The 13,069-nt window shown below is 58.4% G+C and overlaps 1 protein-coding gene across 1 annotated transcript in view; it reads left to right on the forward strand.

The window, feature by feature from the left end:
* The window catches only part of POLRMT (RNA polymerase mitochondrial), a 13,440-nt gene extending 1,424 nt beyond the window's left edge, over nucleotides 1-12,016 (forward strand). The window contains exons 3-21 of the mRNA XM_027664236.1: nucleotides 1-526; nucleotides 841-971; nucleotides 1,988-2,174; nucleotides 2,543-2,692; nucleotides 2,814-2,981; nucleotides 3,303-3,473; nucleotides 3,934-4,173; nucleotides 4,407-5,186; nucleotides 5,440-5,562; nucleotides 6,583-6,705; nucleotides 7,603-7,782; nucleotides 7,885-7,971; nucleotides 8,241-8,354; nucleotides 8,953-9,002; nucleotides 9,263-9,361; nucleotides 9,676-9,748; nucleotides 10,233-10,315; nucleotides 10,718-10,788; nucleotides 11,343-12,016. The exon at nucleotides 1-526 is cut by the window's left edge and continues 415 nt beyond it. Coding sequence (XP_027520037.1) covers nucleotides 1-526; nucleotides 841-971; nucleotides 1,988-2,174; nucleotides 2,543-2,692; nucleotides 2,814-2,981; nucleotides 3,303-3,473; nucleotides 3,934-4,173; nucleotides 4,407-5,186; nucleotides 5,440-5,562; nucleotides 6,583-6,705; nucleotides 7,603-7,782; nucleotides 7,885-7,971; nucleotides 8,241-8,354; nucleotides 8,953-9,002; nucleotides 9,263-9,361; nucleotides 9,676-9,748; nucleotides 10,233-10,315; nucleotides 10,718-10,788; nucleotides 11,343-11,392 — 3,406 coding nt within the window. The 3' untranslated portion in view covers nucleotides 11,393-12,016. The remainder of the gene's footprint in view (nucleotides 527-840; nucleotides 972-1,987; nucleotides 2,175-2,542; nucleotides 2,693-2,813; nucleotides 2,982-3,302; nucleotides 3,474-3,933; nucleotides 4,174-4,406; nucleotides 5,187-5,439; nucleotides 5,563-6,582; nucleotides 6,706-7,602; nucleotides 7,783-7,884; nucleotides 7,972-8,240; nucleotides 8,355-8,952; nucleotides 9,003-9,262; nucleotides 9,362-9,675; nucleotides 9,749-10,232; nucleotides 10,316-10,717; nucleotides 10,789-11,342) is intronic.
* The last annotated feature ends 1,053 nt before the right edge of the window (nucleotides 12,017-13,069 follow it).

The raw sequence follows: 13,069 nt of genomic DNA on the forward strand, positions 1-13,069 counted from the left end.
GGTAAAGGCCAAGACAGAGGCCAAGGCAAAGGCCAAGGCAGAGGCCAAGCCAAAGGCCAAGGTAAAGGCCAAGGCAAAGGCCAAGACAGAGGCCAAAGCAAAGGCCAAGGCAGAGGCCAAGGCAGAGGCCGAGCCAAAGGCCAGGGCAGAGGCCCAGATAAAGGCCAAAGGCAAACCCAAAGCAAAACCCATGAAAAGCCTGAAGACCTCAAAAGTTCCAAAGGTAAAAGCAGCCACTACCTGGAGCCAGAGCTCCACCAGCCCCCACAGCCTCTACAGCCACAGCAAGCCCAGGGTGGTGGCAGTGAAGGAAGGTGTGAAGCTGGAGAGGCCTCGGAGGGCACTGAAGGACAAGGACAGCAGCCAGCACAAGGAGACCATCCAGTCCAGCCTGGAGTGCTTCCTGTTCCTGCAGCAGCCAGAGCAGGCTGAGCGGATCCTCATGCTGTGCCACAGATCTCCAGTGAAGCAGAAGCTGCTGGATGTCAGTGCCTACAACATCGTGATGCGCTGCTGGGCCAGGAAGGTACTGAGCCACAGGTGCTCTGGGTGGGAGAAGGGCTAGCTCAGGAGGAAGAGCCTTGAGCTGGTCATGGTTTTACTTGTAGTTGTCACACCTGCCTTCGGCAAATGTTCAGGGAGCGCTTGGCTTCTGCCAAGAGATACAAAGCTGGCATGAGGCCATGAGTCCCTGTGAGGTGGCTTTGAGGGGAAGAAGGGGATGGGGAAGGGGATGGGTAGAGGTGACTGAATCTAAATAGGAGTAAAGGGGCATGAAGCTATGATTTTGGGGCTACTGGTGTCGGTGTATCCGCAGCCCCTTTCCCTTCTCATCCCCAGGGCTGCCTGCAGCACGTTGACCAGCTGTTTTCCATGCTGGAGTCTGTCGGCCTGCGGCCCAGCCTGGACTCCTACGCAGCAGCACTGCAGTGCATGGGCCGGAACCAGTCGTCCCCCGAGGCCATCTGGAGGTAACACCTGCCTCAGGTGCCACTGAGCCCTGGGGCAGCAGCTCCACAGCCTGTGCTGGGAGAACTGGGAGACATGTGGGGCTGGGGCTGGGAAGAGCTGCCCCTGCTGTGTGCACACCTGGATGCTCTGACCATTTTCTCACGGCCACGTTTTGGGGTGGGCAGAGCTCCTGCAGCACCCTCCCTGCCACCCCCAGCTGCTGGGGAGTTTGTCTGAGGTCATGCAGGGAGAGGAGATGTGGGAGGTGAGAACAGCTGCTTCTCTCCCCAGGGCTGGGCTGGGAGAGCCCCTCTCCAGTCAGGGACTCCTTGATTCCCCACCATCCCGGGCATCTCGCTTCCACTGGCCTCTCTGTCATTGCCTGGTGGGAATGGCTTGTGCAGTTTCCCTTTCTTGGCAGGCTCAGCCAGATAGCCAGTTCCCACAGGGCTCTCCGAAGGAGCGTGGTCAGGAGATTCAGGTGGATCTCACGGAGCACAGTGGGCAGGAAAGTGTCAGGCCAAAGCAGGGAGCTGAAGGAGCCCTGTGAGATCCCACAGACTGGGTCTAGGGACAGTGCCCGGGGCTGGCTGCACAGCCAGCTCCTCGACAGAGGATGGAGAAAGCTGCTGATCTGCTGGTGCTGCACAAACACCTCGGGGATGTATCGCTGGCCTCTGTGTCCTTTGGCTGGCTGACAAGTTCTAGATGCCTCCAAGTGAATATCTTCAGTCAGCTGATTCTGAGGGGCCTGGCAGTGCCCGTCCTGCCTGGTGTGGGAGTTGTGTCAGTGCAGCACACACCGTGGGGCTGCCGGCGGGCAGCGCGGTCCTGCAGCAGCTGGAGCTCAGCCTCCCTGCCCAGGCCGGGGCTCCACAGTGGTGCAGGCTGAGAGATGGACACATGATCCCTGTAACCTGAGGCGGGTGACCTTGTGGGACTGGCTGTGCTGAGACAAATCCTGCCCCAGCAGCTCCTGCACAGCACGCTCAGGCCCCTGGGGAAGATCGAGCCTGTCCTGTCTGCCCCTCCTCAGATACCTGGAGCAGCTGAAGAGCAATGGCTTCCACGTGGATGAGCTCTTCCAAAAGTGCCTGTTTGAGGAAGATGAGAAGGAGAAGGTTCTGAGGGCCATCAGGACTGTCCTGCCCAACTACCAGCTGCCCCCTCCACCCAAGCCCCAGACCTGCAAGTCTGCTCTGCTCCAGGACTTCTACTCCAAAGTAAGCCACAGAGCTCAGGGAGGTGTTGGAGCTGGCCAGGTGATGTTCACAGGTGTCCTCAGGTCCAGCTCAGGACTCTGTAAGGGAAGCATTTTTACCATGGTCTTTGCTCAACAGCCCACACAAATCATCAAATGGATGATATTACCAACAGCCTTACAGAGGAAGAGTGAAGCCAAGGGCTGGCAGGGGCCTGGAGGTGACCTCCATGTGCTAGAAGGGCTGTTTGGGGAGATACTTGACCATGACACAAGAGCAGAGCAGCCTGTGGGGTTTACCAGCCAGAGACATCTGGACTTGTTCTACAAGAGCCTCTTGGAGGGAAGCTGGGAGGATGAGCATGACATAGTGCCTTGCACTTGTTTCAGGAAAAGGTGGTGTCATACCCCAAGCTGGATTTCTCTGTGGAGGAGTTGCAGGAGCGTTTCCAGCAGCAGCTGGAGATGGAGCTGAACAACACCATAACCATCGAGTCAGTGGAGGCAGCCAAGCCCCCAACCCCGCAGGCTGTCAAAGCGGTAAAGCTCAAGAGGTCTGGGGGCAGGGGGGCACTGCAGCCCTTGGGACCTGTGGGAGAGACTGGGGGTCCGTGGGCTGAAGAGGTGGTCAGCTGACCAGCTCTCTTCTTTTTCTGTGCAGCGTGAGCTGCTGGGCACCCTCCGCTCCCAGTGGCACGATGCTGTTCTCCAGGCCCTGCAGAAGTCCAAGCACAGCATGGCTAAGGCCAGGGCACTGTCAAAGTACAACATGCTCTACCCCTACCTGTGCCTGCTGCCGGATGAGGAGTACGTGGGCATCATGCTGCAGGTAGGAACCTGCCCTGCCTCATGGGAGCAGGGCCAGACTATCAGCCATGGGGCTGTCACAGAGCACTAATGTCCAGCGAAATTCAAACTTCTGAGAGTTTTCCCAGGTTCTTAGGTGCAGGCTGTCTGTTCCCTGTGTGGAGCAGCCAGAGAAGCCCCTACCCTGCCCTGGTCATGTTTTCTTCCTTGCCATTTGCTCAGCATTGTAGGAATCAGAATCTTCCTGTGCTCCCCTCATAGCAGCTTCTAATCCTGCTCTGTCTCTCTGCTCTGTCTCTCTGTTTCTCCTTCCTAAGACCCTCTCCATCTTCTCTTTTTCCAGGTCCTCAACACACTCTCTCCACAAGGAGAGTCCCTGGCTGTCCTGGCCAGGGAGCTGAGCAGCAAGGTCTACAGCAGATACATCACCCATAGGAAGCTGCACAGCCACCAGCTGGAGAAGCTGCAGGGTGTCTATGAGGACTACATCCACCTGCTGGCAAAGGACAGCCAGGTAGGAGCCCTTGGAGTCAGGTGTGCTGTGTAGGAGAGCTCTGGGCTTGAGCAGGGTGTACTTTGCATGGCAGGAGGGGATGGGAAGGGAGAAAGGGGCCTCCAGGGCCAGGTGAGCAGGTCATTTCCAGAGCTGAGTGTACGTGGCTTGCGGGGGGGCAGGCAGGTCTGCAGTCTGGGAGGGAGGGGCAGGGTGTTGTGGGGATGGAGTGTCAGCACAGGGATGTGGTGGGAGGAAGGGCTCTGCAGCGCTGCTGTCCTGGTTCTCACTGCTGGGCTTGCCCCAGCCTCCTCAGCCATCCTTCCCCGAATACCCATCGGGGAGGACCTCACAAGGACACAGAGACAAGAGGAACCTTCTCAGAACCATGTCCCAGATAGATAGATCCCATTTAGCAAACCCCCTGGGAGCAGTGTCTGGCCCCTCCAGCTGATCCGCATTTCCTCCTTCCACCTCCTAGCCTGACCAGTACTTGCCACGGGAATACTGGGAGAAGCTGGTGGCAGAAGCAGGCTTGGGTTCCTCCCTGACCTTGAAGGACTGCAGCTGGCCGTACGCGGTCCTCATGCGCCTGGGCATGCACATGCTGGAGCTCCTGGTGAAGGCTGTCACGGTGCCCAGGAACCTCCTCAATCCTCGTCTGGAGTCCAAGTCTATTCCTGTCCTCTACCACATCTACTCCTACCAGAACATGTGGCAGGTGAGCCTTGTCCTGGGGGCTCTGGAACTGTGCAGGTCACCCCTTCATGAAAACCAGACCCTTGCAAGGCCCTTTTCCCTCCCTGCTGCTATTCCTGCTCAGGGACACTTTGAGGAGCCCCTGATTCTCCTTACTTCGTGTGATCCTTACAGGATGGCTGACTGACCACAGGCTCTTCCAGACTCCAGCCCTAATCCTCTGCTGTTGACCTTCCCTTGTCTGATTCTCTCCAGGTTGGGCTGATAAAGCCCCATCCCATCTTCTCCCAGATTGTGACGGATGCTGCAGAGACCACGCTGACCTTCCACTCCTCTGCCATGCCTATGCTGTGTCCCCCCGTGCCCTGGACCTCCCCCCATTTCGGTGCCTTTGTCGTGAATGACACCAAGCTGATGCGCTTCGTGGATGGGGACATCCAGCATCAGCTGCTGCTGGAGCAGTGTCCGCCCGTGAACCTCCATCCCGTGCTGGATGCCCTGACCCAGCTGGGCAACTGCGCCTGGAAGATCAACCAGCCGGTGCTGGATATAATCATCTCCATCTTCAACGACAAAGGCAACGAGCAGCTGGACATCCCACCGCCCCTCTCTGAGGCCCCCAAGCCTCCCTCTGCTCCCGGCCATTCCTCGACCTGGAGCAAGTCCCTCAAGCGCGAGCTGTTGCTGTGCAGGAAGAAGGCTGCAGAGATGCACAGCCTGCGCATGGACGCGCTCTACAAGCTCTCCATCGCCAACTACGTCAGGGACAAGGTGTTCTGGTTCCCTCACAACATGGATTTCCGCGGCAGGACTTACCCGTGCCCGCCGTATTTCAACCACCTGGGGAACGATGTCACCCGGGCCATCCTGCTGTTTGCAGAGGGGAGGCCGCTGGGGCCCAGGGGCCTCGACTGGCTGAAGATCCACCTCATCAACCTGACGGGGCTGAAGAAGAAGAACGCCTTGCAGGAGCGGCTGGAGTACGCCAACGAAATCATGGAGGAGATCCTGGACTCAGCCGACCACCCGCTCACGGTACGTCGGAGCTTCTAGAAAGTAAAATAAAATGGCAATCAGATCAATTTTGAAAGATACATTTTTGAGAGGAAAAAGGGAATCAAAGCAATGCAGAGATTCCTAAATAACACATTTCTGTTTGAAAACATGATGAAATACGAGGGAAGTTGGAGGCATGATGGGAGGAGAAGCTGTGCCTAGCGTATCCCGGGAGCACAGGGTCTTCTGCCTGTGCTGTGATTTCTACCAGCCTGTGCTTTCCCGTTCCCAGGGCAGGAAGTGGTGGATGAAGACTGATGAGCCCTGGCAAGCCTTGGCATGCTGTATGGAAATCGCCAAAGCCTCAAGGTCCCCAGATCCAGCAGCCTACATCTCTCACTTCCCAGTTCACCAGGTAGGAGCCCAGCAGATCTGCATGGCCCATGTGAGGCTCAGCAGGGCAGGAGAATGGGACGGGCGGGAAGGAGCATCCCTTGGCTCAACCAGAGCCTGGCTGGGAGAATGCTGGCAGCTGCTGCAGGGTGAGAGCCAAGCCAGTCTCACCTTCTCCAGCCACAGGATCAGGACTGGGAGTTGGCCTAGCATGGCAACCTGCATGTCTGGAGTGTTCAGAGCTGTACTGAGTCTTCAGGGATTTTTGCTCCACTCCCATTCCAAGGCTGAAGCCAAACAGCTCTACAGGAGCTGAGATGGGAGGTCTGGAACTGAGAAAGGCAATGGGAACAGAACTGGTTGTCCCCCACATTCAGTGTCCTGGCTGTCACCATGTGCCTTGTCCTTGCTCTGGGCTAGTGCAGTCGCTCAGGTGCTGCTCAGCTCCCTGAAGGCCCCTGTCCCTCCTGTCTGCACGGGGACCGTGGCTGACTGTGGTCCTGGGGTGGGGGGGCTGCTCCTTTCATGAGGAGATCGGGTGGCTCTAACTGAGTGGGGGGAACAGCGCTTGTTCTGCCAGTAGCAATGGTCTGGAATATGCGTGAGACAGTCGGGACTGATATTTTGATGACAACAAAAGATCAAGAGAGCAGCAGGGGGTGTGTGGAGGGTGCAGCTAATGAAATTCCAGCAAGGACTTCTTCTGGAGGGCACCACGGTCTCGTTCCGCCTGAGTCATCAGCACTCAGTTAATGGAGCCATCAGGATGTGCTGCACTGCAGGGAGCAGGGAGGGGGGTGCAGGGAGGAGGGGGTCCTGCCTGAGGAGTGGTCCTGGGACAGCCACAACCCCCTGCGACCAGGGAGAGCCCGAGCCCAGGGGGGCAGGAACAGCAGCACAGCTCCTGCAAGAAACGTTGCTGCCAGTGTGGTCTGGGGAGCACCAGAACTTCCTGTGCTTTTCCTTCCCTTTTCCATCCTCAGCAGATGAGCTCTGTCCACATGCTAACTCCTTGTTTCCCCCCTGCTCTTCCCACACGCAGGATGGCTCCTGCAATGGGCTGCAGCACTACGCAGCGCTCGGCCGGGACCTCATCGGTGCTTTGTCTGTCAACCTGATGCCCTGCAGTGTCCCCCAGGATGTCTACAGTGCAGTGGCCCAGCAGGTGAGGCACAGCAGGGGTGTGGGGGGGGTCCTCTTGGACCTGCCTCCTCCCCTTGGTGCACAGGGTCACTCCTGCTCCTGAGGAGAAAGGTGGGGATAAGACCAGTGTACAGAGGGCTGGAAGGGCATGAGCTGGTCAGAGACAGGGAGTCTCCATCCGTGAGTGGGATCTGGCTGGACATCTGTCCTCACAGAGGTGGCTGTGAGAAAATCCCTGGAATTTCTGCTGTCCTCACTTCTGAATGAAGCGTGGGAGAAGTAAATCAGAGAGGTGGAAGAGGGTGTTCCTCATCCCTTGGTCTGGGATGGCCTATGAGTTAGGAGATTTTCTTCCTTTGAGCTGAGTAGGAAGGAGGGGGAAGAGATTCAGCCTTTGGCAGTGCTACAAAGTCTTTGGTGTCCTTGGCAAGACATGATGTGAAATGAGCTGCTGGAAGAGTGCTGAGACCTGCCAGCCTCACTCTGCTGGCATTGGACCCTGGTTCTCCCTCTGGGTCTCAGCAGGTTTTCTGCAGGCAGCACCACACCAGAGAGCAGGAGTAGCTCACGAGGGTGCAGGGCTTCCTCAGTTATCACTGGGGGGCAGAGGCAGGAGAACCTGAGTTCTGACCCATAGTCCTAGAGCCGTGTCCTTGTCTCAACTGGCAACACCAACCTGTCAAGGGACAGTGCAGAGGCAGCAGGGGAGGCTCTACAGGCATAGTTGTCTGTGCTTGATCCCCTCAGCAGGTGATTTCTGTTATCCAGGGTGGTGAAAATGGGCTGCAGGAATTCTGATGGGAGCTCGGGCCAGGCAGCGCACGGCTGGGAGGGTCTCACGTGGCCCCACGGCCACGGAGGGGGCTCAAACCAGCGTGGCTCACACTGGGGCTGACCCCTGGGGCACTCTCCTCCTCAGGTGGAGGAGTTTCGGAGGAAGGACGCCGAGCGGGGGGTGAAGATCGCCCAGGTGCTGCAGGGCTTCATCAGCCGCAAGGTGGTGAAGCAGACGGTGATGACGGTGGTGTACGGGGTCACGCGCTACGGCGGCCGCCTGCAGATAGAGAAGCGTCTCAAGGAGATCGATGACTTCCCTGAGGTAACGTGCCTGTGTGTCCCCCTTCCCTGGGTCCTGGCACTTTCCTCCACGTCTTTTGCTGTCCTTTTACCTGACCCATCGCTCTGCCTCTGGTCTGTGCAGGAATACTTGTGGGAAGCATCTCACTACCTGGTGAGGCAGGTGTTCAACGGCATCAAGGAGATGTTCTCAGCAACTCGAGATATCCAGGTGAAAAGCCTCTTGCATCTTATCTGCCTCTACTTTTTCTTCTTCCCTGGTCTGCTCATACATAGACCAGGGGGAGAGATGGTTCTCCTGGGTCCTGGCCCAGAGAGGATCCTCCTCCTCCCAGCCCAGAGGTGTGGGATTGTGCTAAACTTGCCAGTAGGCACTGGACTGTCCCAGTCTGTGGTAGGGATCGGGGTGGCCCATGCTGGGAGGGGGTGGGGTCTCCCAGCTCCACACTAACTCCGGCTGCTTCTTCACCTCTTCTGAAGCACTGGCTGACAGAGAGTGCCAAGCTCATCTCCCAGTCGGGGCGGACAGTGGAGTGGGTCACACCGCTGGGGCTCCCCATCGTGCAGCCCTACTATCGCTTCAAGTCCACTGTGGTGAGTGAGTGTTTGGTGTGAGGATTCATCCACCCCTCCCTGTGCCACGGTGGGAGCAGGGAAGGGACAGCCGGGATGGAGCCTGGCAGGTTGGCACCACCGGTGGGTGAGCCTGCAGAGCAGGTAGGATCCGCGTGTGCAGGCACATCCTGCAGCCTCATCGCTCCCTGCAGAGCCTGGAGGGTGTGGGTGGGCTGGTGAGGAAGCTCTTCTGCTCTGTCCCACTCAGGCAGCTGGGGCACGGGCCGTTCCCCACTCCGAGGAGCCTCCTCGGGGCTCGTGTGACTCAGTCTCGCTGCTGTCACCTCCCACGCGCGCTGCGCTGACTCACGTCCCCCGGCCCGTCTCATCCCTGTGCTGCTCACCTCCAGCAGCCCCTCTCAGGCTGATTCACCCTGCGAGGGCTGTCACGGGGAAGGGGTGCAGGATGCCTGCCAGTGTCCTCAGGAGGGGAGCTGGGCAAGGTGTCACTGAGGAGTGGCAGCTGCCATGGTGCTGGGACACTCTGGAAAGGCACAGTCCTCTCCAGAAGAGTGGGGCAGTGCCCTGTGCTGCGGGCAGTGCAGGGTAATAACTGGTCCCCTCTCTCCACTCACAGCTGAATTGTGGCATGCAGAACTTGAGCGTGAGAACCCCCAGCAGCAGCCAGTAAGTACAAAGTACACTGTGCCCCTGCTGACCCCAGCCTGCGCTCTGGGGACAAGGCCTTCCCGTCAGGGAAGCTGTCAAGGAGTGCCAGAGCTCCTGTTATCCCCCTGAGCTGCAGAGAGCTGGACAGAGGAGCAGGGCCCTGGGGTCCTCCAGGGCAGCCCCCTCAACCCCGGCCTGAGGTGGCACTGCCTCTGTGCTGGCACTCTCATCTTTGGCTCTGGTGTGCCCCAGCTCCTCTGTGTCCTACTGTGCCACAGGAAGCCTGATACTGTGAAGCAGAAGAATGCCTTCCCCCCCAACTTCATCCACTCCCTGGACTCCACACACATGATGCTCACAGCTCTGCACTGCTTCAGGTAGGAGTGGGCAACTGGGCTCTGAGGTGGCTCTTCCTGGGCTCGGGACTCCTCTGGGAGGGTGTTGCTGGGCAAGGCACCATGTGGGACCAGGGATTCCCTGGTGGGTGGGAGTTTGGGGTTCCTGGCAGAGAAGGGGTGAGAGGAGGCACAGGGAGATCCTGGGATCTCTGAAGACCTGCAGGGGCCATGCAGGGAGTTCCCCTCCTTATGTGGCCTGTGTTCCTGTCGCAGCCAGAAGGTCTACATGGGGTGGGGGTCATCACACAGAGGGGCTCTCAGCACTACTTCATGGCACCTTTGCCCCCTCCCAGGCAGGGTCTGACCTTCGTCTCGGTCCACGATTGCTACTGGACTCATGCACTCACTGTGGACATCATGAACCAGGTAAGTGTCCTCTGGGGTCCCTTGTGAGCAAGATCTAGCTGATCTGTGCTCTGGGCCAGATCTGGCTGATCTGTGCCAGGCCTTGCCTCCCCTGGGCTTTGCTCCATAGGCTGATTGATTCACCCAGGTGAAGTGAACCTGGGATGCTTGCTGGCAGTCGCAGCTGATTTGCTGGTGCCCCATCCCCTCCCATCCTGCAGGGAGTGTGTGGCAGAATCTGTGTGTAAATGGGCACTGAACAGAGCCCTGGCAGAGCTGGTGCCCTTGCCCTGTCCTGGGCCCTTCCCTCTGCAGTGCTGTGAGTGCTGTTGTGCCTGTGGGGGTCGGCCTCTGCTTCCCACCTCCCCAGGCTGATTCCTGCACCCTTGTCTGGCAGCACCTCCTTCCCACTCCTGCTTTCACTGCCCCTCAACTCTTAACTGCCACTGGGGGGAAGGAGGGAAAATGCCTCCTAACTGCACCTCACCCTGTCTCCCTGGGTCAGATCTGTCGGCAGCAGTTTGTGGCTCTGCACAGCGAGAAGATCTTGCAGGATCTGTCTGAGTTTATGCTGGAGAAATACTGCAGGTACTCCTGGCCTGTTAGTTTCCCCCACTGTGCTCCTTCCTGCCTGCACCAGTCCCTCTCCCAGAGATTGTGTCCAGGTGCTGACAGGTTGTGTCACCTGTCTGGGGGTTGCTCTGGGTAGAACCTATTCTTCCTTCTTGCCTGACACCCAAATCACCTTCAACCCCAGTGTGAAAAATAAGGGCTCTGCACCCTCTTGCTGCAGAACCGAGGGAGGGTTTGGCAACCTTAGGGCCTGCCCTGGGCTGCTGTGTCCAGGGCTGGGCTCCTGCTCCCACTCGAGGGTGCACAGTCTGTTTTGGAAGAGCTGAATCCTGTTGTCAGGGGCTGCACTGGGGGCAGAGGAGGGTGTACCTTCTCCCAGAGCTCCCGTGTTGATTTGCTTTCTTCTGGTTCATCCAGCCCCAACACAGAGACCATAGCCACTTGGCAGAAGAAACTAATGGAGCAGCTGTCAAATGTCCCCAGGACAGGTAGGAGCATGGGATAGGAACTGCAGAGCTCAGGAGTGGTTTGGAGACAAGGGAAATGAGATGGAGTGGCCCCCGAAAGACAGAAAGCCAGAGCTGTCCCCTAGAATCAGGTGTTCCCTCCTGTGCTGGAGTGCAGAGCCATGGGACAGAGCCTGGACACATTCCCCTGTAGCATCCCTGTAACCATCCCTCCCACTGAGCCCCCAGGGAATTTCCCCTGGGCTGACCGAGCTCATCCCATCCCGCTCTTGTTCTGCTCCCATCTGTTTCCAACCATGAGCATTTGCTGGGAGATGGGACTGAGGGACTCAGCATAGTAATTGCCAAGATCTAGATGATATACATGCAATGGGATTAAGGCAATTAGTTTAACTCCTTCTAATCCCTCAGCCCTGTGTCTGCCAGGCCATCTGGCTCTGCCTGACCTCTGTGCAGAGTGCTCCATGGGCAGCACGGTCCGGGAGCTGGGATCCTTCATACCCTGAGGCTGCTTCTCTCCCCCTTGCCCATCCCTACCCTGCTTTCTGACCTCTCCTCTTCCTCACTCCCCCCAGGTGAATTCAACCTCAAGCAGGTGATGGATTCCACCTATTTCTTCAGCTGAGCCATGGCTGCCTGCAGAGCCCTGAGCTACCTCTGGACCTCTCTGGCTGCAGTGGGTGCCAGGCCTGTCCCCCATCTCACGGGGAAGGGGGTGCAGCTGCCAGCCCAGCAAGAGACCTGCCCCACAGCGAGGTGCTGGGGCACCCTGGGACTCTGCAGGAGCAGCCAGTGGGGGCCAGGCTCTGCACTGTTTGCCATCACTGCCCGTGTCCCAGCACCTGGAGAGGGCACCCAGCCCTGAGCTGGGGTGGGGCCAAAGGGGCAACAGTAGACAGGGCTGGCTCCCCTCAAACTTCACCTTCACTGTGAGCCCCAGCCTTTGCTGTGCTGTTGCCTGTCCTGGGTACTGTTCCTCTCCACCAGTGGAGCTCAGACCTAGAGGGACAGGCAGCCACTCTGGACACAGCAGGAGCCCTGGCCCTGCTCTTGGCTATGGGGTGGGTGCTGCTCCATGCTCTGCCCCAGCTCTGGGCACTGTCCCCACTCTGTAGCACAGCCTTTGCAGCTCCTGATTCCCATTTCCAGGGCGGGGTTTTGCTGCTGCTCACTGGGGCTCGAACAGGGAAAACCACTAATTCAGGGGTCAACATGTACAATACTGTAAATAAAATGGTTTTTGAAATACAAGATGGGACCTGTGTGCTCCTTGGCATCTTTGCCTGAAGGCTGCTGGGTCCCTGGGCTCTCACCTCACCTTCCAGGGGGTGTGGGGAGATGGGACTGCTGCCTCCCCAGCCTGGTCCTGTTCTGCTGACAGGTTGGGCTTCAGTTGCTCACAGGAGCATCACATTCTGAAAATGCTTTTGTAGCAGAAACACAGAACTCTGCCAGTGTAGCTGCAGAGGGAGTGGGGCTTTCATGGGGTCCAACTGCAGCCTTTCCAGCCAGGAGCCTCCCATCTCCCCAGACTGTGACCTACTAGGCCTCCTTTCCACTGGGGTGGTGTTGGAGATGGTTGGCGTCTTGCAGCTGCAGCTGTGTTTGGTCCAGTTCTTGGCTGCACCCTGTACCCACAGTCTCCTGTCCCAGCCTGCTCCCAGCTTCTTCCTGGCTGCTGCTGGAGCGAGGGGAAAGCTGCTGGGAGGAGGCTTTTCACCTTGTCGCTTTTCTGGCAGGGAGTCAGCTCTTCAAAGGACAAAGCTGCATCCCACAGCCCACGCTGGGCCTGTGCCCAGTGCTCAGGCTCCCAAGGCCAGGGACGAGGAGCGGGAGCAGCCGGAGCCGCGGCAGGGAGGGACGGTGGCGAAGAAGCAGAGCCGGAGTCGTGCGTAGCTCTGTCAGCTGCTGACGTTTATTGCACAGGATGGGCTGGATGGGAAGGTGGACGCTTGGAATGGGGCCCTGTCCCTCTGGCTGCTCAGCCGCAGGGCGCTGGGCTGGCACGGGCCACACGCTCGCGGTACATTCAGTGTGGAAGGCGCCAGAGTGAGAGGCAGCGAGGCACACGTGCAGACACACACATACACACACGTGCAGACACACACATACACACATGTGCAGACACACACATACACACATGTGCAGACACACCCACATACACACACGTGCAGACACACACACACACCTGCACACACACGTGCAGACACACGCGCACACACACACACATACAATGTGCAGACACACACACCTGAACACACACACGTGCAGACACACACACACACACACACGTGCAGACACA

The sequence above is a fragment of the Corapipo altera genome, unplaced genomic scaffold, assembly GCF_003945725.1.
Source record: "Corapipo altera isolate COAL_440 unplaced genomic scaffold, ASM394572v1 96, whole genome shotgun sequence".
NCBI classification, from domain to species: domain Eukaryota; kingdom Metazoa; phylum Chordata; class Aves; order Passeriformes; family Pipridae; genus Corapipo; species Corapipo altera.